Genomic DNA, 24806 nt, shown 5'->3' with positions numbered 1-24806 from the left:
TGGCGCCCCTCCTTTTGAAGCATTGTCGTATGTATGGTGTAATCCGCTTCCTCGTATGCCAGTTCATTGCTCTGGGGAAGCTATAAAAATTGGGTCGAGCTTACATAGTGCACTCTACCATCTTAGACATGAATCGGAAACGAGAATAATGTGTGCATACGTATTATACATCAATAAAGAAGATATCTAAGAACGAAATGTACAAGTGTGCCTCATGGGCGAGTTTTACACAAGGGCTGAGAAAACGCTCATACGGCTCGGTGAAGATCTTGGCGGACGAGCTTGGAAATAATTTCAAGTTTTGGGGGCATTTGATGAGATTCTTCGGGAGAGGAGCACTTCAACATTTTACTTGATAACAGAAGACGATTTGCAATTCAACCCCGAAGTATTTCAACAATTAGTATTAAGCCACACCCTAATGACGACGGTAACGAACCTATTTGAACGTCCATTGTTCAGCCGAAAATGAATCATCCAAGAGCTGACCTAGTTAACTCTTAAGATCCTGTTGTGGTATCAGGAACCAATACCCTACCTTGGCATGTTATTGAAAGTTGAGCATTTCGATTCGAGCAGGGTACAACTCACATAGACCTGGGCGTGGCTTAATAAAGCTCGGTGTAGCTAGAAAGTCCAAGAGTCAGATGTATACACTTCATATTAATTAGAGCCTGTTTGAAACTATCGTCAATCAACTTTCACGACTCGCACCATTAATAAGCATGCCTCTAGTAGAAAGGCGTCAAGAGACATATTGTTTTATTCCATTTTGTCTGACTAGGTTACATTGGCCATTCAAGCAGGTCCGTCAATCTGCTTCTCGGCCTCATCCAAGAGCCCAAGAGCCTCGCGCCGAGTCGGAGCCGCCGGATCAAAGTATGGCTTCTCAGCTAATGAAGTTACGCGGGTTCCGTGCCTAGGATACTTGCCATTGTAGTCCCACGAAGCGTTGTGGATAGTTATGCGATTGTCCCAGAGCGCACTGGTTCCTGCTGTCCAGCGGAATCGCACTTGGATGTCTACGTTCTTCTCGAAGACATCGTAGAGGTAGTTTAGGATGACGTCGCTCTCTGCACGGTCTAGGCCGACGATGCGGTCGGTCATGGCTCTGTTAACCCACAGAGCTTTCCAGCCGGTGGCGGGGTGCACGCGAACGAGTGGGTGCACGCGTTCGATAAACTTGGGGCCTTCTTCAGGGTGGTCCCGGTCTAGGTACGTATGTGCGGACCGGTACACGGCTAGCTTGCCGTCGATAATCTTGCGGAAGTCCGGCGATAGCTTCTCGTAGGCCGAGTATCCGCTTGCCCAGAGCGTGTCGCCACCGACGGGAGGGACAGTGTCGTTGTGGAGATGCGTGATCCCGGCTGGCTGCAGCTCATGTACGAGATCTGTATGCCACCGCGAAGCTCCTCCCGGGTTTCTGAAGTTAGCCACCCGTTCGGTAGCCTGAAGATCGGGCCAGATAACCGTCACGCCCAGGTTACCAGGGACTTGCGCTACTTGGGGCTGTTTCGCAAATAAGCATATACACATCGCTGGCGGTGTTTGTATTAGAATAGCACTTACGTGAACCTCGACCTCTCCATAGTATTTCCCAAGCGCTAGCTGATCTTGAGGCGACAGATCCGTTTGATTCCTGAAGAAGACGACGCTCCTCTCAGCTATGAGAAGGGCCAGTTCGTCTTTCTGTTGGTCTGTAAGGTCCTTCAATTGCAAGCCCTCAATCTCAGTTCCGATATGAGCAGTGAGGTCTGTGACTTTCGTAGCGGCAGAGAGGAGTGCAGACTTTGACTTATCCGCACGCGCTCCGGCATCATCATGCTTCCATTCTTTGTTTCTGATGTTATAGACGTCTTGAAGGTAGAGTGGCCTAGCCGGGCGATAGGGATAACCGTTTGACAGGTCAATGCCCGCCTTCTTTAGACGCTGGAGAGCGGGCTCGGGAAGGCCAAGCGTGTCTTTACGTGGCGCCGCAACGTCCCTGATACGCTCATCAATTGGTGCAGGTGCCATTGTCACAATGTTCAGTCTCGACGGAACTTTGGTTTAATAGTAGTTAACTACTTGAAAGTGTGAATAATAAGTCTGGTAGACTGGTCTTTCTTCTATACTATTACCCCCTCACTACCATCTCGTACGACCTTTGCGAATATATAACATTATAGTCATCGAATTGGAGACTCCCAACCATTGACCTCATTTCCCAATGATCCGATGACAGGTAGTTCTCCATTCCAATAGGCAAGCTGGCCTGTCAGGATGGGGAGATTGGTAAGCCATATCTGCTTTGACACAACATCAGCAGTAATAGCCGTGAAGTTGCAGTATTTACTGAGGAGTAGGCCATTCCCCGCGATTTACCAAAGTCATCATTGGAGTTCCTTATCAATACGTGATCTTGGAGAAGGATGATGCGAGAAACATTGCGTCTCGAGTGCAGGTTATGTACGTAATGCGGTCCTATTCGATTCTTTCTGTGGGGTTATAACATGGCGTCATGCCAGCCATGTTTGAGGTGACGACCACCTTGTCGCCTTAAGCTGTTTCGCTTCTTAGCAACAACAGGACACGACATACTCGACCCCGCACTGTTGCAGCACATACCATCGCATGAGCCATGGAACAGTGTAGTTCTCCAACACGCTGCTCGGAAAGTAAATACGGATATCGCCATATGACGGAAAGTTCGCAACCACGGTCCACGACCGGGTTCTAGATATACAGGGGCTAGGGGGAGCGACCTCATTGATAATCATAAATCAAACCTTTACCTTGCTGGATCGATCTAGGTCGATATAGAACAGGGGAATCTGCATGCGAGATGGCGCACTAGAATCCTTGTTTCTCGAGGCGTGGGATGAACTTTTTCAGCATGGAGAAAACCGGGCTTGACCCCTGTATAACCTCAGATAATCTAAATGCTTTTAAGTCGGAGTGCTCCCGGGCGTTCTGGCTTCTAGTTTTGCATCTTCAAGCTTCGTATGAAGTGCATTCGGGTAATACGAGATGGAAAGCAAGGAGATCTCCTTGACCAAGGCCACAGCCGAAGCCGGCGGCGACGTGACGGCTAAGAGCACGGATCATAGTGATGTTGACTCAACTCATACCCAGTCGCTATCACCAATCGTCGAGAAACCAAAACAGACGTGGCGGTCCTATCTCTGGGATACGTTTGACAAGTCCCCTGAGGAGAGGCGGTTCCTGTTTAAGCTCGACGCTGTGATTCTGACATTCGCTTCACTGGGGTATTTTATCAAGAATCTCGATCAAGTCAACATCAACAGTGCCTTCGTATCCGGTATGAAGGAGGATTTAGGTCTTTACGGTAACCAGCTCAATTACATGGTCACATGTTGGACAGTTGGTTATGTTATTGGCGAAATTCCAAGGTTGGAACCCCTTTTTTTCCGAGCTTCAACTTTGATTTTACTAACGGTAGTAGTAATATGCTCCTAACTAAAGTTCGGCCGTCAATATATATCCCTGCTTGCGAGGTGGTCTGGTCGGTTTTGACGATTTTGCTTTCAAAATGTCAAAACGCAGAACAAATCTACGCCCTACGATTCTTCATCGGGCTTGCAGAAAGCAGCTTTTATCCAGGCATGCAGTATGTTATCGGAAGTTGGTGGTATGTATTACCATGTCTTGACCCCTTTTTGAGATTCCAGATGTTGAACGCGATGCTAACGTATTCCTAGTATGTTAAAATTTTATAAAATATCCATTCACCCCTTTTCTTCTGTAGATTACAACCCGGGAACGAGCACGAATATCTTCACTTTTTCTGCTAGGCGCTAACTTTATAGCAGATCGAAAAGACGAACTCGCGAAGCGAAGCTGTATCTTCCACGCCAGTAGCTCCCTAGGTAGCATGTTCTCTGGCTATCTGATGACGGCTGTGTATCGACTAAATGGTACAAGTGGCTATCATGGATGGCAGTGGCTTTTCATCATCAACACCGTAATATCGCTACCGATCGCCATAGCGGGGTTTTTCTTCTTCCCAGACGTACCGGAAATCACTCGCGCCTGGTGGTTGACAAAGGACGAGATAGCGCTAGCCAATAAGCGCATGCAGTTTGAAGGCCGAGCCAACAGGGGAAAATACACAAAAGCCACGTTCAAGAAGATCTTCACTTCGTGGCACATTTATGCGCTTACCCTGCTTTACATCTTCTTTAACAACGGGACAGGCTATGGTGGCCAGCCAGCTTTCTCGATCTGGCTGAAACAAGAAGGATACAGCATCGCTGCTATAAATTCTTATCCTACGATTGCTGCCGCTATTACTGTGATCTTCACCTATATTTATGCCTGGACATCCGATTCTCTTTTCAAGGGTGCTCGATGGCCGCCTATGATATTCTCAGGGGTTGTCAATATCATCACCAATACGAGTCTCGCCGTGTGGAATATTCCTACGGGTTGGAAGTGGTTTTGCTACATCATTGGGTTGATCGGGGGAGGAATCAGTGGCTTGACCTTCGCGTGGGCACACGAAATCTGCAGTGATGATAATGAAGAGCGAGCTTTTGTGATAGCATCTATGAACGAGATGGCTTACGTAGTTCAGGCGTGGCTGCCACTGATTATTTGGCAGCAAGTTGATGGACCTCAGTATCACAAAGGGTTTGTTACTATGGTCTTCTTTGCCGCCGGCCTTATTGTCACTGCCCTCACGATACGGACGCTACATCATCGAGAACGAGCTAAAAAGACCCAGCTATTGAATACAGGAGCGGCCTAACCTGGAGAACTAGCATAATTACCATCCAAGCCTAGACCGTACTTCTAATATAAACCATGTCAAATATGCGAATCCCTAAACTTGTACCGTGCTAAGCTAAACATAACACGTCGTATCCTTCTGGGTCTTAGTTAGGGGCCTAGCTGAAAATAAGCCGAAATAAGACCATTCACTTACATTTGAGGTTGTTATCTTACTTCCCCTGTCAGGTAGTATGCTCTTCCACATGGTCCACTTGTGCTACTAGCATTTCTCCAAAAAGCACGTAATCGGTACGGCGGATGGTCTCATTTCACCTAACCTAGAGGAATCCCACGATTTATAATCACATCAAAGCATTTTTTGAAATGGGCAGATTATTATCTCAACTAGAAAATGAGGTGATCAACGATACTATGTTCCACAGTTATCCGTAGATTCCGTTTCTATTCATATCTCGGCGCGGCCCCTTACGTCTTATGTCTTTCACCCCTCCCTCTGAGACAATCGCAATGGGCTCCCTAAGTAATGACAGTAAGACTGAGAACGGGCCACTTCTCGGTAACATCAAAGATGTGGCTGTTATTGGTGCCGGCATAAGCGGAGTGGCGTCAACGGCCCACCTCCTCCGGGCCGGGTTCAACGTCACCGCGTTCGAGCGGACCGGCGTAGTCGGCGGCGTATGGGACTACGAACCTCAAGCAGACAGATCACCACCATTCCCTAATGTTACACCCCCTGTTCCGAATTGGTCAGAAGTCGAGAAAGAAGGCTTAAGCTCAGACGAAGTTGCGCTGATACATGCTCCGCCTAACCCATGGTACGTATCAAAACATCATGTTTATAGATCTCCCTTCTACTCATACACAGCACCCAATTCCGAACACATACCAACATTGACTCCTAGCCATCATGAAGTTCTTATGAAATTCAACAACATAATGACTTAGAGAGGTAGTTGTTTGAAATTTCGTTATGTGATATTAACACATTCATAGTTACGCCGGGTTAAAGAATAACATCCCGACCCCTGTTATGCGAAGTAGCCTACTACGTTGGCCAGAAGGTAGCGAGGACTTCGTGGACCAAAAGGTGGTCAGCACATATATCAAAGATATTGCTCGGCTCCACAACGTCAACGATCACGTACAATTTCACACTCGAGTGGAAAGCGTGTCCAAGCCCGAAGGCGACAGCAAGTGGACTGTTAAGACAAGCACACTTGCGAGAACAGATTCTGGCCACACATTGACGAAGAAGACATGGAAGTTCGACGCAGTCGTAGTAGCGAGTGGACACTACCACACTCCGTTCGTCCCAGATATTCCGGGATTAGCAGCATGGAAGCAAAGATTTCCAGATCGAATTACCCACTCGAAGCAATACCGGACCCCCGCTCCTTTCGCCAATCAGACAGTGCTCATAATTGGCGCCGGCGTCTCAGCCGTCGATATTGCAAACGAGACGGCTGCGCTGGGAGCCAAAATAGTTCAAAGCAGACGAGTAAGCAAGTATGATGTACTTGGGCCGCGTCTCCCCGAAGGCGTCACCAGGGTCCCGCTGGTCTCCAAGTTCGTCGTCGACGAGAATGCCGAAGACGATAAAGCCCAGGCATTAAAGTCCGGTCACGCAATACCCGGTAAAGCCATACTCGAGGACGGGCAAGTTATAGAAGGAATCGACCGCGTCGTAATCGCTACGGGGTACATCACTACTTACCCCTTTCTGGGAGACCTAGAACAGCCTCTACTCCCGTGGCAAGACGCCGACGACAAGGTACTCATAACATCTGACGGCTACATTACGCATAACCTACACAAGGACATATTCTATATCCCAGATCCATCGCTAGCATTCATAGGTGTCTCGCACTACGTGTCAACATTTTCACTCTTCGATTTCCAAGCCCAGGTTGCAGCCAAAGTCTTCGCAGGACACGCCAAGCTCCCGCCCAAGTCGGCCATGAGACAAGAACACAAGGAAAGGAAAGCTCGGTTCCAACCCGACGATAAGTTTCACAGTATGTTTGGAATAGAGGACACGTATATAGAAGAGGTCTTAAATTGGGTCAACGAAGACGCGGCGAAAGCTGGAAAAGAGCTGCTGCCGGGCTTGGATGAGGAGTGGCACGGCGGCTACAAGCTCCTCAAGGAAAGACTTAAGAATTCTAGAGGCCCGTAGAAGATTGGACGTATTGCTAGGCATATCAAGTATTATATGGGATCGCAACATGGGACACAATCCAACTTACCTTGATGCATACCATAGATGCAATATTCGTTTACAAGATCCAGGAAACATTGTGAAGATTCACCCCTAGAGATTTCTAGTACATTAGGTATGCATATCACCTCATAAAAAGATGGACTTTGAAAGGTTTTCATAATGAGCAAAGCCATAGTCAAGGCTTGTTTCATAGTTCCTAGTTACAGATTGTATGGAACTAACAGCGAGAGCTATACCCTAATTAATGCTCTCGGTACATTTCACTCCCTTATACACCCTTTACATTCTCTGCTAACTCGTAAATAGCTATACAGTCAGCCGAAATATATATGTCCGACTTCATCTCTATGCCATGCTAGAGGTATCTTGACTCTGTGATCTGTACGACAAATATTGTGGGTACATAACTGCACCATGAAGATTTTCTGCTTTTCTTGTTATTCGCCTCCAGGCAGCTGGAGGTGGGGTGATAAACCTAGAAATGCCGATTTAACTGGCATCCCTCCGATTACAAAGCCACAACTCAAGTATTAATGAGACTGCCACTTTCACGAACATGTTGTCCTTGGTCTTTACAACCGGTGATACCGGCAGCGACGGCAAGCCATAGTATGACACTGTCGACATTCGTAGATGAATATAGGCATAACGTCGCCACATTCTTCGCATTCGCGAGGCCCTTTCTTAGAAAACCATCGATCATGTTGACACTCGTGGTTATTTCTGAGATCTTCCATGAGTTGCCGAATTCGCGTCCGTTGAGGGAAGTCAAGGAGTGGAAATTCGAACGCAGGCTGTTCCCGTGCCTGTTGGACTACTGGTTGCGCCGCTACTTCAGCCTCCTCTTCACTCTCATGTTCACTCTCATCCTCAATTGGATATATTATATTCTGTTGACGACGTTCTTGATTCAAGGCCTGCTGTTGAGCCTGCTGTTGGGCCTGTTGCTGAGCCTGTTGCTGATGAGCCGGGAGCCGAAAGGGTAGCTGACCATTTGCATGTAGTTGAAGAGGTATCGGATTTCCACGAGGTATCACATCGCCCGGAGCATCCTCAACTTGGCCACGGGCATCAATCTGTACAGCACGTGCGTACAGACGATGTTCATCCCAGTGCTCGCATTGGCAAGTCTTCCAGCGACTACCACAGACATAGCAAAATCCGAAACCGCATCGACAGCTATCGAAGGTTAAGTATGCATCGTACAAATTTAATACTAAAAGTTCTCTGAAACTTACGTCATGTGATTGCATCCGGTGTTCAACTCAACCATCGCCCAGCAGTTTTGGCAACGTTGCCAGTGTTGTTCGGTAGCTAGTTGAAATACTTGTTGAAGCTGTTCGTCATTTGGGCAATCGCCATCATGGCTAACACCTTTGCATGTCATACAGGTTTGATACCCGCACTCGCCACATGTCGCTACATCGTTTAGATAATTGGTTGCTGGAATAAATCGGGCGCAATCCTGGTTATGGCAGTATGTTCGACGAGGCGTAGAAAACTCAAGGGCCTTTTGGCGGAAGTGCCGGACTACGTCACTGTCAATAAATACCTGATTCCTAATTAAGGGGATGTTTTGTCTGCAGCATCGCGGAGGAAAGAGGGATTCATCGTTTGAAGCATCTCGGAAGAGACGCGTGAGACACTCGCGACAATATTCATGGCGGCAGGGAGCGCGAGCCAGCTCTGCGAAGTGCTTTTGATATCCACAAGCGTCGCAAGTCCTTGGTGGTCTACTAGATTGGCGTGAAGCAGCCCATGAAGAACTCTCTGGCTGGTTGATGGTGGCTGTATCATCGTCGTCGTCGTAATCGTTAGTGCCACTGATGGAATGATCAAAACCGGTATTGTAGATGACCGAGAGCTTCTCAAGAAATTCCTCATCGCTGCTCACAGCTTCAGGGGTAGCTCGCTGAGCTACAGCCTCATCTTGACCATTGCTTAAAGCAAGTGACAGTTCATGGTCGGCTTGAGCAACATTTTCTTCGTCGTGAGCCTGGGAAAGGACAGCGCCGTCAGACTGAATTGCTCTCAACATACTTCTAGTCATTCTTTCATCGCTAAGACAGGTCTCTGCAGCTTGCAGTTCTTCAAGAAGAAGGTTAAAGGCTATTTGGGCGTCCGTCTCGGATCCCTCGACTTGTTTTCCCTTCCTAGTCGTAGTAGACATGAATTGCTCGACATCTTCCTGCATTAACCGAAATGCGAGGGCGATATCCTCATCGTCCATACCTGTATAGACTGACATGTCCATGGCCATGATTGGTTAGATGCTGGCGTCAGAAGTGTGTAAGTGTATTTGGTGTTGCATAAAAGTGCAAAAAAAAAGAGACGATTATGGATTTGGTGTGTGCGCGTGTACGAAGTATGCAATTAAGTTTCAAGTGGAAGATAGCACTTTCCGTTCGGCCCAACTCCTTCCAATTTTGAATGTTCTTTCTTAGGCCCAATTGCATGTACCTACACCCATATTTGCATGCCCGAGGAAGGTACATTTCTAGGCATTTCTAGGGGAGTTAACGGGCAGTTGCCATTTGTTAGGTACCTATAAGGTACTTATGTACTTACATTAAGTAGAGGTTAGGTAGGTAGCTTTTCGTGTACCACTACTGCAAAGCGTCTATATGGCAACAGCAGTTGGCTACTGCCTTTGCCGCCACGTCAAACACCTATCAGGGTAGCATAGGTACTGCTGCTTCCATTTATTTTGGGTCGGGTCGAGCATCTGACACTTGGGCCAGGTACCCAAGGCTCTTAGGTCCTACCTTCGTCATAGCATTTGTGATATTTGACAGGTCGCTTTATATTTGGCGCTACGTCTGCTGCTACATTTATGTTAATAATTTTTTGACTCTACTCCACCTTCGCAATATCTACGAACGCCTTCCAAAAAGTGCATGTAAATAGAGGATACAAGCCGACAAGCGGAAGTACCTTCACTAATGGAACGGATGGTGACTAGTTCACTGCTTGGCACCCTTTACCGACACTTCCATCTATACCTCATCTAAGTAAGGTGTCAACGTATGTACTATGGTATGCCTATTTTAGATTTATATACTTTTATTTTACTAAGTTATCCAATGCTAAGGAAGCCTTTACGATAAAAATGGGACTATGCATGTCTCATACTTTTGTGAGACCGTCTTATCGTCGCGAGGTTCCGATGATCGCTGAAAGAAAGCAGGAAAGTGAGGCAGGTCGGCCGGTTCAAAAAGGCCATATATTAATGTAACCAAACTGTGTGAAGTCAAAGAGGTAAGTAATCTTATACTACTTCTTCGAATACCGCTCAACCATTACAACCTGAGTGAAGCACAATTATTCATTTACAAAAGCATTAGGTCCTTACTTCGGCACCTAATTACAATTTCATTTAGTTATGACAGTTATTTCATCCTTGGAATAGAATGAGTAAAGCCATCATGCATGATAGCAACGTTTACAGCTGACAGATTTGACTGCCAGTGGATCTTCAGCTGGCAGAGTACGACGATATGCCTGAGGAGCTCCTCACTTGCCGAATATACAGTTTAGATTCTCTCAACCTCGCTAGGCGACATGATTTTATTAAATTTATAGATACAATTCAATAGCAATACCTAACTACCTAACCTACCTAATATTGATATAGACACTTATTGTTTTATAAGATATAGGATTTTCTCAGGTAATGGGATGAGACGCATGAAATGGCGTATCAAATCTTCCACGGCACCGTGATTCACTCACTCGGTCCATCAGGCCTCATCATACTCGAGAGCGCCTTACTCGTGGTTGGCGCCAACGGCAAGATAGCCAACTTAGTAGAAGATATCCCCAAGGACAAATTACCCTCAATATTATCGTCATTAGACATCCCCTCTTCAGCCCTCGAGAGCGTACGCTACCTAACCCGCGGTCAATTCTTAATCCCAGGATTCGTCGACACGCACAACCACGCGCCACAATGGGCGCAACGCGGTCTAGGGCAAAGCATGCACATCCTCGACTGGCTAGACCAAGTCACTTTTCCCAACGAGGCACGGTTTCGTGACCCGGCGTACGCACGCCGCATCTACTCGAGCTGCGTGGACGGCTTCCTGAAGCAGGGGGTCACCACAGCGTCGTACTATGGCTCGCTCCACGCGGAAGCCACTAAAATCCTCGCAGACATATGTCTAAAAAAGGGCCAGCGCGCCCTCATCGGTAAATGCAATATGGACCGGAACGCACCGGAATATTACCGGGACGCGAACCCGACGACGTCGCTTGCGGATACAGAGGACTGTATCGCGCATGTGCGGCGTATCGATCCAGAGGGCGTGCTGCTCAAGCATGTATTGACGCCGCGTTTTGCCATTTCATGCTCGCCGGAACTGCTTGAGGGGCTTGGTACACTTGCGGCGGCGAACCCGGATCTGCCGATCCAGACGCATTTCAATGAGGCCGAGCAGGAGATGAAGTTTACGCGAGAGCTGTTTCCGCAGTTTGAAGGCAGCGAAGCGGACCTATACGCACACTATGGGCTATTAGGCGAACGCACAATCCTCGCTCACTGCTGTCATATGAGCGAGCATGAGATAAGTCGCGTCGCGGAGCTAGGGTGCGGTGTTGCGCACTGTCCTATCTCCAACATGACGGTCGGCGGGGGGTTTATGGCTGCGCCAGTTCGCGAGTTCCTACGGCGCGGCATCAAGGTGGGACTTGGGACCGACAGCGGGGGTGGGTTCTCAAGCAGCATCCTAGATGCAATGAGGCAAGCACTCGTAGCATCGAATGCGCAGGAGGTCATGAGCGGAGGTGAGCACAGAGGGCTTAATATAGGGGAACTGTTCTATTTAGCCACGTTAGGGGGCGCGAAGGTGTGCAGTCTCGAGAGCAGGATTGGCAACTTCGAGGTTGGGAAGGAGTTCGATGCCCTATTTGTTGACGCGAATGCGCTAGGCGTCATGACAATACTAGAGGATGAAGACTCTATTAGGACGATATTTGACAAGTTTGTCATGACTGGCGATGACCGGAATATCAAGGAAGTGTATATATGTGGGCGATCGGTCAAATCTTAGAACAGAAAAGGAGTCTGAAACGTTTCTCGGAAACACAATCGTAAGGCTTATTCTTAGGCATAATGTAAGAGCAGCGTCTAGAAAATAGGGGTATCTTCTGTTTTATTTTATTCCTTTATGTAATGCGAAGTAGCTAGAGCCAAAGTCTTATCGTATTCCTTTCATGTTTATTCCTGACATATTATCAGATGGCCGTAATATAGTTATTACATATATTTGTACATCGTATAGGGGTATATATATAGGTTACCGCCCTGTCGGCGGAGGAGGGAAGTTGAAATTAATATGCTTAGTCTCTACAGGACTTCCTGTATTACTAGTCCTCCGATTCTTCGCCGCGATACCGGAGGCTACTCTCTCCCAGGCTCCGCCTCCTGTCGGTCGGCTGGAACTACGAGGTGGCAGATCCCATGTTGGTGTACCCCGCTCCCAGGCGCGGCTTATGGGGGGACTAGCAGTAGAGCCAGATATTGGGCTACTGAATACGGTGTTAGGGTTGGTGCCCACCTGTGGTGAGCTATCCGAGTACTCGGCAGGGTTATACGGCCTTAGAGGTAGAAGTTGTGCGGTGCTCTTGGTGCTAGTAGTGCTAGCAGGCTCGTCGGTGGGGGAGAAGAATGCGGCCTTAGGCGAAGTTGAGTAGTGTACATTACTTGGGATCGCGGGGATGGCCGTGGCAATATTGTGTGGTATGACCTTATTGTCTGACCTGGAGAAGGAGTTGAGACCCATATTGTTGTTCAGAGTCTGTCTTGGTGATTCCGGGTAAACAGGGTGAGAAGCAAGGGAAGATAATGGGCCTGCATAAGGATTCTCCTCTTCAATGATACCGTCAGACGGATTTGGGAAGAACGCCGGCGACCTAGGAGTTAAGTGTGTTTGGCACCGGAACGAGAGTGTGGAAACAGTGCGATGGCGGTTTCTCTTCTGTGCCATTGTTGATGCTTTGACGTCTCCAAGTAGAAGACGGCGGTTGCGACGTCTACGACAACGTACGAATAGAAAGCCAGCTATAGCTAAAACAACGACAACAGCTCCGATTGCAATCCCCACTATCTGAGTTACGGATAGGGCAGATTGTTTCTCATCGTCGGATTTTTCGATAGAAGGATCAACAGAACTGATCGTGGTTTTGGTGAAGACCGTATCACTCAAACCGATCAAGGTTCCAGTAGGTGGTCGCTGTTGGCACCCCGCGTCAAGAGCTATGAGGACTGTACCAATGATTAGTATCATCGTATTATGTGAAGATAAAGGTGATTTACAGTTGGCTAAGTAGTCTTGATCATCAGAAACGCTCACGCAAGCCTTGCACTCCGAGACTGTGGCATCGAGCATGCCATCCGAGGTACAATACGAATAGCCGTTCTTCTTAGGATCAAGATTGCCATCTGTCAAAGCCTCTCTAAGCCCCCCGCAAGCTGTAGACGTCGCACATGGAGTGGATGCTACTCCTGTGGCATTAGGAAACCCGAAAATGCAATAGTCAAATGTATATCTGAGGTTATCTATATTTGTATTAGATGAGAATATTAAGTTAGCTACCTGGGTAGTTTTGATATACTTACACAAGAACCAAAGCTGATCACTTTCATCCCCTTGAGCAAAGTTACTATCTTGAAGGCAACTCATGCATTTCTGGAACTTTATTCCTGCAGGAGACGTGGAATATTCGGTATCGTAACACGAAATATCCGAATTGCCCGTGTTTGATGAGTTAGGGTCGGAAAAGTCGAGGCCGGTAGAGTCAACGCAAAGCGAAGCGCATGGCGAATTTGGCGTAACCTGCAAGCTAGCACTATATCGTACAAAGAGGGTAAGGATGAGGGTAAATGCGAGAGGAGCCATCTCTCATAGAGATTAAATATTGGTAAATAGGAGGGTATTTCGTAATGAAGGGACGTCGATAAAGAACGAAGTAGGTATTATTAGAAGTATAGGAAATGATGATATTAAATTTCGTATAGTTAATACCGCCAGCCAGCTGGTCAAGGTCTTGGATAAGCTCACTAGAGAGCGTAGAAATAGAAAAGGTCCTAATATGGAAAAGGAGTGTACAACATTTGATGAGCTACTTGAGAGATTAGAAGATTAGAAGCCCGGGATAGATTGAATAATATATTAAATCCGGCCAGTTAACCTTTAGCTTAGGTTAGGAGACAGACGTTCATGGCGATGTGTCGCGCGCAGCCGATTTTACACTACTACCAGCCTAGTGGTAGTCGGCGCCTATGTAGATGTAAACGTATCGATAACTTGCGCGAATAGGTAACATTGCAGCCATGCCCCCTTGTACTTATGAGAGAATACCCCGGATGATATTTTCCGAAGTAGGCGATTGATGGTTCTTACGCTGTTGAAAAGACCCGATCTTGAATAGTGTGAGATAGACCTACCTCTAAAGGGTATCCTATAAGAGAATGGACCAATAGCACAAGTATATAGTCTATACATTCCGGTTCCTAAGCGCCGTGATTTGTTCGGTAATCTTACCTGGCAGCTCCAGTGGGTCGGTAATGAGGCCGCTGGCGGCAAAAAATCACGATCATTTGGCCCCCATTTAAAGGCCGACAGAACAGGACAGCCCTAACTTCAGCTCAGCTCCGTTTAAAGAGAATCAAAATCGTCTCCCATTCAGCTAGTCAATTAGTTTTCTAATACGCTGTTCGATATATTGAATAGCCATTGACATAAATAAACATATAACTCTCATGGCCGCTTTGGAAGAGTTGTCCTGAAGCGATTCAAAGATCGGCAAGCCAAGAATGTTCCGACTTGCGCACTAGAGGTTAGAGGTTTCGTTATTCAGTGTGTTCTACTGCGCAATGACGAACAATTTGTCGTAGAGTTGCAACAGACAGTTACTGAAGGTTGCGGGGCGCTTCGGAAGGAATATCAAATATTCGGGAGAAAAGACAATTGGATGGAGAGATATAGGCAGCCCTACCGGAGCGGAAGCACATGATATCTTCTACTAGGCGTAGATAATGTGACTGTGACTGTGATAAACGGCATGCAGAGTGCAGGTTGAAGATATTGCGAAGGTTGCAAAGGATAGACAGGCGCTTATGTCGATACATAGGGGAAACACATGTTGTAACTGGCCCGTGCTTATGCCCTGAGTTTACGAGGGTTATTGTCTTGGGGCAGTGACTTTAACCACGCTTTACTATCACCTCGCAGAACCTAGCCGCGAAGTTGAAGCGCACCCAGACAGCATGGAGCACGAGGTGCTTTCTTTCAGGCCACACTACTTGAATATGGCTACACCTTTGTTGGTAAGGGTACAACTTCAGGGAATATAGAACACCTTAAACACGAAGCATTGGTGTATCGTCGACTCATCGCTGCTCGAGGCACTGATGTACCCGTATTCTTGGGCTCGGTTGACCTCCGTAAGATCCCACGCACTTACCATTACGGCATTGGGGTGCAAATTGTGTACATGATATTTTTATCATGGGGCGGTTCGAGTTTGTCTGACTTTGACTCTTCTGCCATCACCTCTACAAATCTCGGCCAGGATGTCATTTGATCTGTGCAAGACCTACATAAAGCAGGGGTGGGTGGTGCATAGAGACGTCCGTACGCCTAATTTCTTGTGGAACCAAAAAAACGGCCGGGTCATGGCGATAGACTTCGAACGGGCAATCTTAATGGATCTGCCACAGCCACCCGCCACCGGGTTGATACCTCGCGAAAGAGAGCGAATACCACAAGCTTCACATTCCATGAATGGGGTCAAGCTAACTTGCCAGGCTATATTTGACCGATTAGTAGCGGAGGATATCATGGCGGCCGGCTTGATGTTCCATTCCCATACAGCAGCAGAAAGGCGTTAGATTGGTGAACTGATCTAGGCAACTTAGGAAAGCTTTACTTTCTCGTTATTACGTGTTTAATTACACACATAATAAGAATACTCACCTGTAGTATCGCATTAGAAACTCCCCCGTAACTCCTGACTAAATAAAAGAATAACCCTTATGGGTAAGCTCGGAGAACTTCTCAACATCAAATTTCACATGTTCTCAAGATTCACTGTAGTTAAATGCAGGATGTGCGTATAGTCCAAAGAAAACCTGTGATATTACTGATATACTGCGCTTATATAGGTCTATCCGCTTTGGTATCATTTACCCTCCAGTTATCCTGAATCCAAAGATATGAATATGAAATATTCCAAGTCTATCCCTAATCTAAAGAGTGTTGTGAGCAGCATCGGCGCGAGAAGCATCGACTGAGCCATATTCCAACCTCTGACCTCGAGCGTCATCTTGTATGACTACTCTCGCTTGGTTATTAAAGAAAAGTTATATCAAGACCTTGCGCCAGTCCAACACAGCCCGTCCTTTTAGTATCGTGTTCGCGGAAATATGGATGATGAATTGTCGAGTTGTCTACATCATAACTCTTACTTCTCGGCCATCGACAACCGTGTGCGATGTGTGCATACATCTCCCTTGTTGGCAGTCTGCATGGAAAGCGATCCCAACTTTATCCCCAACATGCACTGCGGTAGCGCCGCCGGGTGCCTGCAACGTGTACTCCCCTGATTTTATTATCGGGCGCTGTGCTCGTTGAAATGGCCCCTTCAGGCTCGTCGACGTTGCGTAGTTCACGTTGTAGCTTGGCTCTAAGTAGCAACCACTGCTGAAGAACAGGATGTACAACCCATTGTCCGTACGTAACAAGCTTGGTGCTTCCACCAATGGACCATCCTCGTCGCTGCGGTCGAAAATTTGAACAGGCTCGCCAACTTTTGTCACGCCATCCTCTTCGACTTCTTGGAGCATGATAGGCGTTGGTACGATCGGCTGTTTGGTGTTGCTGCAGCTTCCGCCATGGCCGACACTATTTCCATCGATCTTATAGAGGACGTATTGTTTGCCATCCTGATCTTCGAATCCAGACGCATCGATAGAGCCACCGGCTGAGAGGTCGCAAGCAAAAGGCTCCTCCTCGGGTATATAAGGTCCGGTGATAGCGTCTGCTACTGCCGCGCCGATGCAGTGGTGAGCCGAATCGTCGGCTACCTCACCGCTATAATACATGACATATTTCCCGTTGCGTGCGCGACGCACATCAGGGGCCCAGGTGTGTCGTCCAGTAGTCCAGGCAGCCGAGTGAGGAAGGGCGTCGACATCCTTTAATAGATTCCACTGCCCGTCGAAACTCTCTCCCGTAGCTACCTGAACTTGCTTATTCTTTCCAGCCGTCGCAAAAGCATACCAGGTGCCGTCTTCGTCTTGGAATATTGATGGATCGGCGAAATCATCGTCGAACACCGGATCGTCGCTTGCTGTTCGGAGAGATTGTACGGGTATCGCCGACGCGGAAACGAAAAGGAATGACAGCGCGGCGGCTGCAAGTATACTAAGGAGCTTCATCCTTAATAACTTGCATATCGAGCAAACCAGCTAGAAACGAAACTGATGCTAAGGCTGAACCTTAAAAGCAGAGACAGTGTCTGTAGACGAAGCAGATACGTGACTGAGAGGCGATCTATGGACTAAATAACCGGATCGAATCTCGCTTCAGCTTTGGTATGTCGATCCGGAGGGGTTCGGTTGGCGCTCGTCCATTTTATAAAAAAAAAAATAGCAGTATGTGTAGAACATGGCTCCGTAAGTATAATTCTTCTACGCATGTCTGCCATCGTATCCTACCCTTCCCGATCTAAAGCATATATGCAGTATCACAGCAGACAGAAGCAATGAATATAAGCCAATGAGGTAGCCTGAATCCCCGTGTAACTGGCGGTGTCGAACCATTCTACTGAACCACATATCCGTCTAGGCCACTCGGTAGGACGCTATAAAGAAAAGGAAAGCATCCGGCTAGAACGGCCGGCTTGGTCTCTACGGATATGCATCTATGGCTGTCGTGGAGCCTCAAGTCGACCCATCTGCTCAAAACAGATTCAGATGTTCAGGAGGTCGTGACATTGTGTGATTTATGCGTCGTCATAAGTTATATTGCCTATCCCCGAGTGATTAGATTCTCAGTCGGATACGAGACGGGAACAGCGGGTCGCCTGCTTCTAAAGTAACATAAACAGGCATCCAAGTATCAAAACCAATGGAAAGACTGACAATTCTTCCACGTAAATTTTACTCGACATATAGGGGATAATAAGGCAAGTCGTCCAGGTCAACTTACGGACAGCTGCCGACCATTACCGGCGCCAATTTTACCCATGGCGATGACAAACTATTTTAATACATGCCCCTGAAAGTGGCTTCTCTATGCTGGTGGCGTCGTAGTATAAATTTAATATGTAGTTAATGATCTTCACTGAACTTTGTTTCGATCTTCCAACAACCAGCGTTAAGGAATTCTGGATCAATATCAGTGCGGGTCCATGCAACATTGAGGCTGATATATACCCCTGTAAAGACAGCCCTGAACCACCATCCACGCAAGCTGATCTACCTAAGAAACATATGTCTTTTCAGACATGTTTGAACGACATCTCAGTTAGACAATCATCTAGTAGGCATAATTCTGATCTCATAACAGGTACCTTCTAGACTAGTCAGCGAGCTTAAGGAATATAAGTCGCACATATACATACCTAACGTATAAACAAACTTGACTCCGGCCGTCCGGATCTCCGCGAGTTGCACATATTTGTTCTGGAGCAGGCAACACCGTACGAGTCCGTACACGGTTACAATAGACGTGGTTCGTGCACGTCACCTCCCCCTATCTAAAGGACTGTTCAGCAAATACTGTACATATTAAGATATGGCCTTAAGTAAGTGATAATAATGAAGATCATGAGTGGAACTTACTCAAGCCGAGTAGGCATGAATGCCGATCACTTCATAACCACATCTTGGAACATTAATATCACATGCCGATATGTAAACACCAATTGTCCCCGTTAACAACAGGATTATCGTATTGTCAGTCGTACATAGCATAAAAAGCCTATTTGATCTACACTACCATTCAACTTGCACAGTACCACAGCGCCGCCCAGGCGATGTTTAACACATAAGGCACGCGAGAACACAAGCGTATTCAAATGCCCATCAACGCGTGCTCATGTACCACCTACAGTAACACTATCGGGGCAAAAAGATCACGAGCTCGAACGACGTGAAGAAACCAACACTCAACAGACATTTAAGACAAGCACGCTTAAAAGAAGTTATTTTTTTTGGAGCTACCTCCCTACATGGGAAGGCAGATCCTCTTTTCCCACGTGTGCAACTGGCTAAAAGAAAGAAGGGTCTGAGATGCTGTGGCCAGAATCACGAACCCGATCTTAGAAGGGCTGAGTCGGAATAAGAATCTCGTAGGCCCCGCACATGACGAGAATTTAGTATGGCGATCAAATAACATACGGACGTATATAAGCTTCATTGAGAGAACACAATACTAGATTTAGGCGTTGTTATGATTGAAGCCGGGGATATCCCTACTGCTATAAGTCATCCCCCACGGTTTTAGTCGCTGTGCCAACTTATTGGCAGTCTCACTATCGTCAGTTTTCTGTGGTTGAGTCTGACGATTTGACATAGATATCATCCCAGTGCGTGAGCATATGGCTACGTACGTATTATTATGCAGCGGCGCGACGACGAAACGTTGCTTACCAAGAGCCGTGTTGTCGTGCTTATTAGCAGTTTGCCCGAGTAAGCATAACACAAACGCGAGAAACATGTCGAACTTAGAAAGTCAAGAGGGGCAAACATAAATCACCAGGCCACAGCATCTCATCCAAAAGCGACAAAGTTGGATGAAACACTTCATGTTCAACTGGCGATAATCCGTGGTATCTACTGTGTTCCAGAATCCACATTCCGCATTTCATCTGAAATCTCGAGACATCGTAAAAACAAAATAATCAGAGGTCCTAAACGCCATTTTTCCAGACCCTTAAAAACTGTATGTTACAGTAGATAACGCCGCAAGCAAAGGCATACACATGCAACTAGCCACTGACCGACCAAATGGTATCAACCAAATGCAACTCGGGAGAAACCTCACTCAGAACTAGATAGGTTTTCGTTTAATCTGAGTCAGAATCGTCCTTCTTTCCCACCGAGGAGCGCTTTGCTTTAGCTGCCTTCTTCTCTGCCTTGCGTCTCTTGCGCTCAGCCTTCTCTTCGGCGGTCTCGCCATCGTGCTTCTTGCGCTTCTTCTTGTCATCGTCGGCCGTGGCAGGCGTAGGTGAAGAAGGGTTCTCTTTCGAAGGAGTTTGGGCGGGAGCTTCGGTCATGGAAACATCAGCGGCAGCTGGCGTTGCTGCAACGCCATCAGCCGGAGCGCTGTAATCCTTGTATTCCGACGTCCACTTGGCGGGTGTTGCCTCGTTTGCTCGTCCAAACTTGTCCAGCTTTCCAGATGCCTTCAGCTTCTTCTTCTCGGTAGCAGTAGGACCCAGACCCCATCGTCGAGGATACAGGTCTCGCTCCATGATACATCGCTTCACCTTTGCTACTACACCGTGATCACAAGACGACATTTCGACGGTCGACATCATAGCAATACCAAGAGCAATAGCCTCACCCTTCGTTGTCATCAAAACAATTTCCTCGTGAACTTCAATGCCATCCTCTATAATCGAATATTAGTTTCAATCAACTTACCAGAGGAAGGAGATATCTTACCGTATCGTAGCAAGCCAGGGATCATGAGTTTTGCACCGTAGCAAATGGCATTGACAGTGCTGTCCTTGACTACGATTCTCTTGTACGACGTAAGAAGAGTCTCTAGGGGCGCAATAACCTTACGCAGGTAGGATTCATCTCTGGTGTTGTCCATCATCCACTGGGCATCGAGAACATCATGAAGCGTCACAAGGTCCTTCGTCTCGTCCATGGCACCACTTCGCACACGTCGCAGTTCTTGCATATGTGCACCTACACCAAGGAGGAGACCCATATGCACACAGAGAGTTCGGATGTAAGTTCCGGCCTCGCAACTGACCCAGAAAATACCTAGGTGGCGGTCATTGTCGAACTCGATGACTCGGCTCTCGTGGATGGTTCGGATACGAAGCTGTCGCTTGACAGCAGAAATTAGAGGAGGTCGCTGGAAGAGGGCACCGGTCAAGGTCTCGAGAGCTCGTGAGAATTGCGCCTCGCCACCAGGAAGCTTATCGTGTAATCGAATAACGGCAACATATTCCTTTCCGGCACCTTGCTGAGACTTGACCAATCGAGTAGCACGATCAACACAGACAATCAAGCAACCTGTGACCTTGGGATCAAGGGTTCCACTGTGACCTGTCTTCTCAACACTATGTTCGCAGTCAGCTTTTATCGTCTTCCTGCACGAGCCAAAGTACAAATTCATACCGTAAAATTCTCTTCACCCAAGCAACAACCTCGTGACTCGAGGGGTTCGAAGGTTTATCGAGGTTAATTACACCAGAGCTAATGTAGGACTTAAGATCTCGAGTCAAAGGCGAGCTGCCATTGGGAATGGGAGTGAAATGCCCAGTTCGGACAAGAACTATTCATAATTAGGTCAGTGTCGCAAATCAAGGTTGGTCGTGAGTTTATTCACGTACGCTTGTCGTAGTTCTTCAACAACAACGGCCATGTGCTCGTGTCAACAGACGGAGTGACCGTGGTTGGTTTAATAGAGAACTCGTCCTCCTTGGGCTTGATATTGTCCTTGGTCGCCATTTTAACCCGTCTTGATGATTACCTGTTTCAAATGTGTAAACTTGTACGCGACAATGCTGGCGTGCAAGATATTTTCCAATGACAATTGCAAATGGAAGATTTGCCTCGGACGCCGGCTCTGCGAATTGAAAAAAATAAAAAAAAATAAATAGAAAAGCTCCAAAAATTTTCTAGCTATTGGATGTGGGGAAACTGACCAAGACTTGGTCCAATCAATAGCTCCACCCATAACTAGCGCTTAATTGGGCTTATCGATAGCATACTTGGAGCCGGAGCTCGTATATACCTTAGATAAGGTTACTAGGTTAAGGTTCTTTTCCATTAGACCAACATAAACAATTCCCCCTTTAGAAATCACTTAGTATCAGTTCATAGGGTGATGCGCTTTGTCGTATTATCGTAGAGCACATTATTCACGGCTATTCTTACTTCAGTCTCTGCAAGTGATAGCAAGCTCTAAGATGAATAAGGGGTAAAAAACCAGACGTACTCAAGTAATCTAGTTGCTCTAAGCTAGGTAGCTATCTGATCTCGATATGCTCTTCCACAGCCCCTTCGTCCAACCCTATCCACAAACCATATTCCCTTAACTCAACGGTTATTATCCTATCGAGTCAAGGGAAGCCGCTCTGTTGTGAAATTATCTGATCCCATTGTATCCACTCGTTCGAATCCATCTGGAGAGATAGAAGATCTGAGAAATCACAAGGTCCAAAAGCTTCCAAGTCAGTGAAGTGTCCTTCGTACTCCTGAGGTTGCGTCCTGGTGTAGTCAAATGAATTTGACGCAATAGGCTCATAATCCACCGCCGGACCTTTGGGTTTGAATAATGGTTCCGACGACATTTCACGGCAGCGACGGATCCTCTCGATATACCGGGGCATTGGCGGTTCTGGCTGTCCTTCGGCTTTTAAAGCCGCGGCACACTCATTCCAAACATGCAGTGTCCATTTTCCTATCGCCGCGAATACGGGTCCCGCGGATTCCTCAAACATCGGGGGGTAGTGTGAGTAGACTTCTCCGATCAACTGCCACGTCCTATCAACCTCGGGCCCCTTTTTACGATTTCGGGTTTCGATAAGCACGTAGAGCATCGTCCCCCAGAGGTAGCTAGTACCAAATTGCCACATGTATTTCTCCATATTGTTCGGGCCGCCATGTAGCACGGTTAAATATTCCAAAAGTTTCATGCAGTTCGCGAATACTATGTTGCGCTCGCTCTGTGGCATTTTGATCGGCCTGTTGGCGGACGACCGGGGGCTGTGACTAAAGACTCTCATCTTCCCGATTGATGACCTGACCATGATTGATACAAAAGTATGAAGCGAACTCAATGGGTCGCAATACCGTAAATACTTGGTTTCGAGATGATCTTCAATCTGATCTATGATGCGGTCCTTTTCGGCGAGAGGAACGTCTGATCCGCGGAGTGCTTCCCAGTGTAACCCATTAGTAGATACTGACACGAACCTTTCCATAGCTTTTAGTATCTCGCATCGGATCAAGCAGAATGAAATAGAAGTGATGCCGTTACGCTCCGGTGGCAAATCGACCATACTTGGATCGAGATCCTCGTCGTTGACATTTAGCGGTAGCTTAGTATCCTTAGAAACAAGATCTAACGAAGGCCTCGTGCCGAGGATATCAGCCAAGCGAAAGTCCACATGGACAAGGTGCCACCAAAGCCGCCTCCGCATTTCAGCTTCGAATGGAGATAACCCCAGAAGCGAACCGTCACGATGTAATCCCATTTTCCGAGCCAGTCGTATCGCCACTCCTGATAATACGAACAGGGTATCATGTCTGTAATTCTTTCTTACACATATCTTCTTGAGTTAGAATGGGGACGCCAAGATGTTCAATAGTAATAACTTACCATGAAAATTGCATACGCCTGAAGCGTCATTGGACTGGAAGTAGATAGAAATCCAGCATGTACTAAAGCCTGGCGAGTTGCAAGTCTGTAACGGGAATATAGTATCGATTTCTCTATTCCAAACAAGCTTCGGCATTCCTCGTCTGCTAAAGATGTGATGACTACAAAATAGAAGGATGATATTAATGCTTCCAAACTTCTGGAGCGGTTATGAGGATTCCGCAGCGTGTCTGTTAGCGCGGTCCAGAACGTAGGGATATGGAGTATCTTCATCAGAGGATCAACTCGATCAATAAATACTTCCTTCATCTTTTCCAATACCGACAAAGAAGGATGTAGGCTTGCGATATTGTCGAAGGCGTAATTTGGTTCCGACTCGAAGAAAATCCCACTTTCGTGAAAATTTGCCTCATCTGTTGGCTCACCAACCTCTGGATGTTGAAACTGGACAAGATTTAGAGAAGGGTGGCACTTTAAGTAGACAAGAGATAGTATATAAATAGGTACTTACTTCATCTCCTATCGTAGCCCAGGGCGTGCTAAGAAACAAGTATTAGGAACTAGGTAGGTATGTATTTGAGAAGGAGTTAATGAAAAACGTACATATCAAAATATCTCGATGTCCCCTCTTTTGTTATAAGCGTCGGTTTACTATCTTCTAGCTTGAAGAAGGGTTCGCTATGGCTTGGGCTTCGAGACCTAGCGATCTCATCATCTAGGTGAGATATCGACTCCGAGTCGGAGGAGTCGATATCATCGAACAGCTCAGTTTTTGCGCCATACGATTTTAATAACTCCTCAAGCCGTTTCAATTTAGCGTGGAGACTCTCTCTGGGCGCTTTAGTTCTTTTTCTCTTTCCTCGCACTGGGGCGACGAAGCTGCATTGCTTCTCGGCCTTGACGCAATTAGAACAGGGGTTGCGTCGGTCGCATTTGACCTTTCGCTGCCGACAAATCAAGCACGAATAACTTTTAAGATCGTCCTCGGCACCGAGCGGCATCGTTACCGCAGATTGAGACATTTTTCTAGACTCAACAATTCTATGGAGATAAAAGGAGGTAAGTGTTGCAGTTCGCAGAGTTGCACAACGGGTGAGTTGATTGTGGATGTTTCTCGGTGCTCGGAGACGAAAAAGTCGATTTTTGGACCCCGAGCAGCGGATCCGGCCCCTTTACGGCGTGGGCCCCCGTCTTGTAAGACGAATTAACTAGGGGAAAATCTAGCAACATTTCCAGATGTATAAATTGCTGCTTGAGTGCTTGGCCAGGCTTTACTAGAT

At 47.1% G+C, this 24806-nt stretch overlaps 9 protein-coding genes across 9 annotated transcripts; 3 read left to right on the top strand and 6 right to left on the bottom strand.

Annotated features, from left to right (window-relative positions):
* Nucleotides 1-798: 798 nt before the first annotated feature.
* Nucleotides 799-2038, bottom strand: F4813DRAFT_395418 (alpha-ketoglutarate-dependent sulfonate dioxygenase; the record flags this gene model as incomplete). The annotated part of the gene is made up of 2 exons (XM_049247692.1): nt 1570-2038; nt 799-1509 (listed from the first exon to the last, which is right to left on the bottom strand). The coding sequence occupies exons 1-2, from the start codon at nt 2014-2016 to the stop codon at nt 799-801; spliced, it is 1158 nt and encodes a 385-aa protein (XP_049100910.1). The 5' UTR covers nt 2017-2038.
* Nucleotides 2039-3009: 971 nt separating this feature from the next.
* On the top strand, nt 3010-4750 carry F4813DRAFT_395417 (MFS general substrate transporter; the record flags this gene model as incomplete). Its single annotated transcript, XM_049247691.1, has 3 exons — nt 3010-3392; nt 3446-3624; nt 3813-4750. The coding sequence occupies 3 exons, from the start codon at nt 3010-3012 to the stop codon at nt 4748-4750; spliced, it is 1500 nt and encodes a 499-aa protein (XP_049100909.1).
* A 491-nt stretch (nt 4751-5241) lies between these two features.
* F4813DRAFT_388200 (FAD/NAD(P)-binding domain-containing protein) lies at nt 5242-6910 on the top strand (the record flags this gene model as incomplete). The annotated part of the gene is made up of 2 exons (XM_049246668.1): nt 5242-5549; nt 5728-6910. The coding sequence occupies 2 exons, from the start codon at nt 5242-5244 to the stop codon at nt 6908-6910; spliced, it is 1491 nt and encodes a 496-aa protein (XP_049100908.1).
* Nucleotides 6911-7094: 184 nt separating this feature from the next.
* On the bottom strand, nt 7095-9808 carry F4813DRAFT_355191 (uncharacterized protein). Its single transcript, XM_049242839.1, has 3 exons — nt 9524-9808; nt 8194-9462; nt 7095-8134 (listed from the first exon to the last, which is right to left on the bottom strand). Exons 2-3 carry the CDS (start codon nt 9213-9215, stop codon nt 7528-7530), a joined length of 1629 nt encoding a protein of 542 aa, XP_049100907.1. The 5' UTR covers nt 9216-9462; nt 9524-9808; the 3' UTR covers nt 7095-7527.
* Nucleotides 9809-10647: 839 nt separating this feature from the next.
* Nucleotides 10648-12003, top strand: F4813DRAFT_388198 (guanine deaminase; the record flags this gene model as incomplete). The annotated part of the gene is made up of 1 exon (XM_049246667.1): nt 10648-12003. The coding sequence occupies one exon, from the start codon at nt 10648-10650 to the stop codon at nt 12001-12003; it is 1356 nt and encodes a 451-aa protein (XP_049100906.1).
* Nucleotides 12004-12249: 246 nt separating this feature from the next.
* On the bottom strand, nt 12250-13851 carry F4813DRAFT_388197 (uncharacterized protein; the record flags this gene model as incomplete). Its single annotated transcript, XM_049246666.1, has 3 exons — nt 12250-13217; nt 13269-13511; nt 13572-13851. The coding sequence occupies 3 exons, from the start codon at nt 13849-13851 to the stop codon at nt 12250-12252; spliced, it is 1491 nt and encodes a 496-aa protein (XP_049100905.1).
* Nucleotides 13852-16099: 2248 nt separating this feature from the next.
* F4813DRAFT_34175 (glycoside hydrolase family 43 protein) lies at nt 16100-17632 on the bottom strand. Its single transcript, XM_049241326.1, has one exon. It carries the CDS (start codon nt 17391-17393, stop codon nt 16404-16406), a length of 990 nt encoding a protein of 329 aa, XP_049100904.1. The 5' UTR covers nt 17394-17632; the 3' UTR covers nt 16100-16403.
* A 2394-nt stretch (nt 17633-20026) lies between these two features.
* On the bottom strand, nt 20027-21650 carry F4813DRAFT_380042 (pseudouridine synthase; the record flags this gene model as incomplete). The annotated part of the gene is made up of 4 exons (XM_049245524.1): nt 20027-20574; nt 20628-21259; nt 21318-21474; nt 21533-21650. The coding sequence occupies 4 exons, from the start codon at nt 21648-21650 to the stop codon at nt 20027-20029; spliced, it is 1455 nt and encodes a 484-aa protein (XP_049100903.1).
* A 436-nt stretch (nt 21651-22086) lies between these two features.
* On the bottom strand, nt 22087-24764 carry F4813DRAFT_34111 (putative C6 transcription factor). Its single transcript, XM_049241267.1, has 4 exons — nt 24130-24764; nt 24038-24065; nt 23527-23970; nt 22087-23476 (listed from the first exon to the last, which is right to left on the bottom strand). Exons 1-4 carry the CDS (start codon nt 24546-24548, stop codon nt 22265-22267), a joined length of 2103 nt encoding a protein of 700 aa, XP_049100902.1. The 5' UTR covers nt 24549-24764; the 3' UTR covers nt 22087-22264.
* Nucleotides 24765-24806: the final 42 nt, after the last annotated feature.

Source organism: Daldinia decipiens (genome assembly GCF_022478715.1).
Source record: "Daldinia decipiens strain CBS 113046 unplaced genomic scaffold F4813scaffold_11, whole genome shotgun sequence".
Lineage (NCBI taxonomy): Eukaryota > Fungi > Ascomycota > Sordariomycetes > Xylariales > Hypoxylaceae > Daldinia > Daldinia decipiens.
Note: the sequence above shows the minus strand (reverse complement) of the source record. Positions and strands in the feature narration are given on the sequence as shown.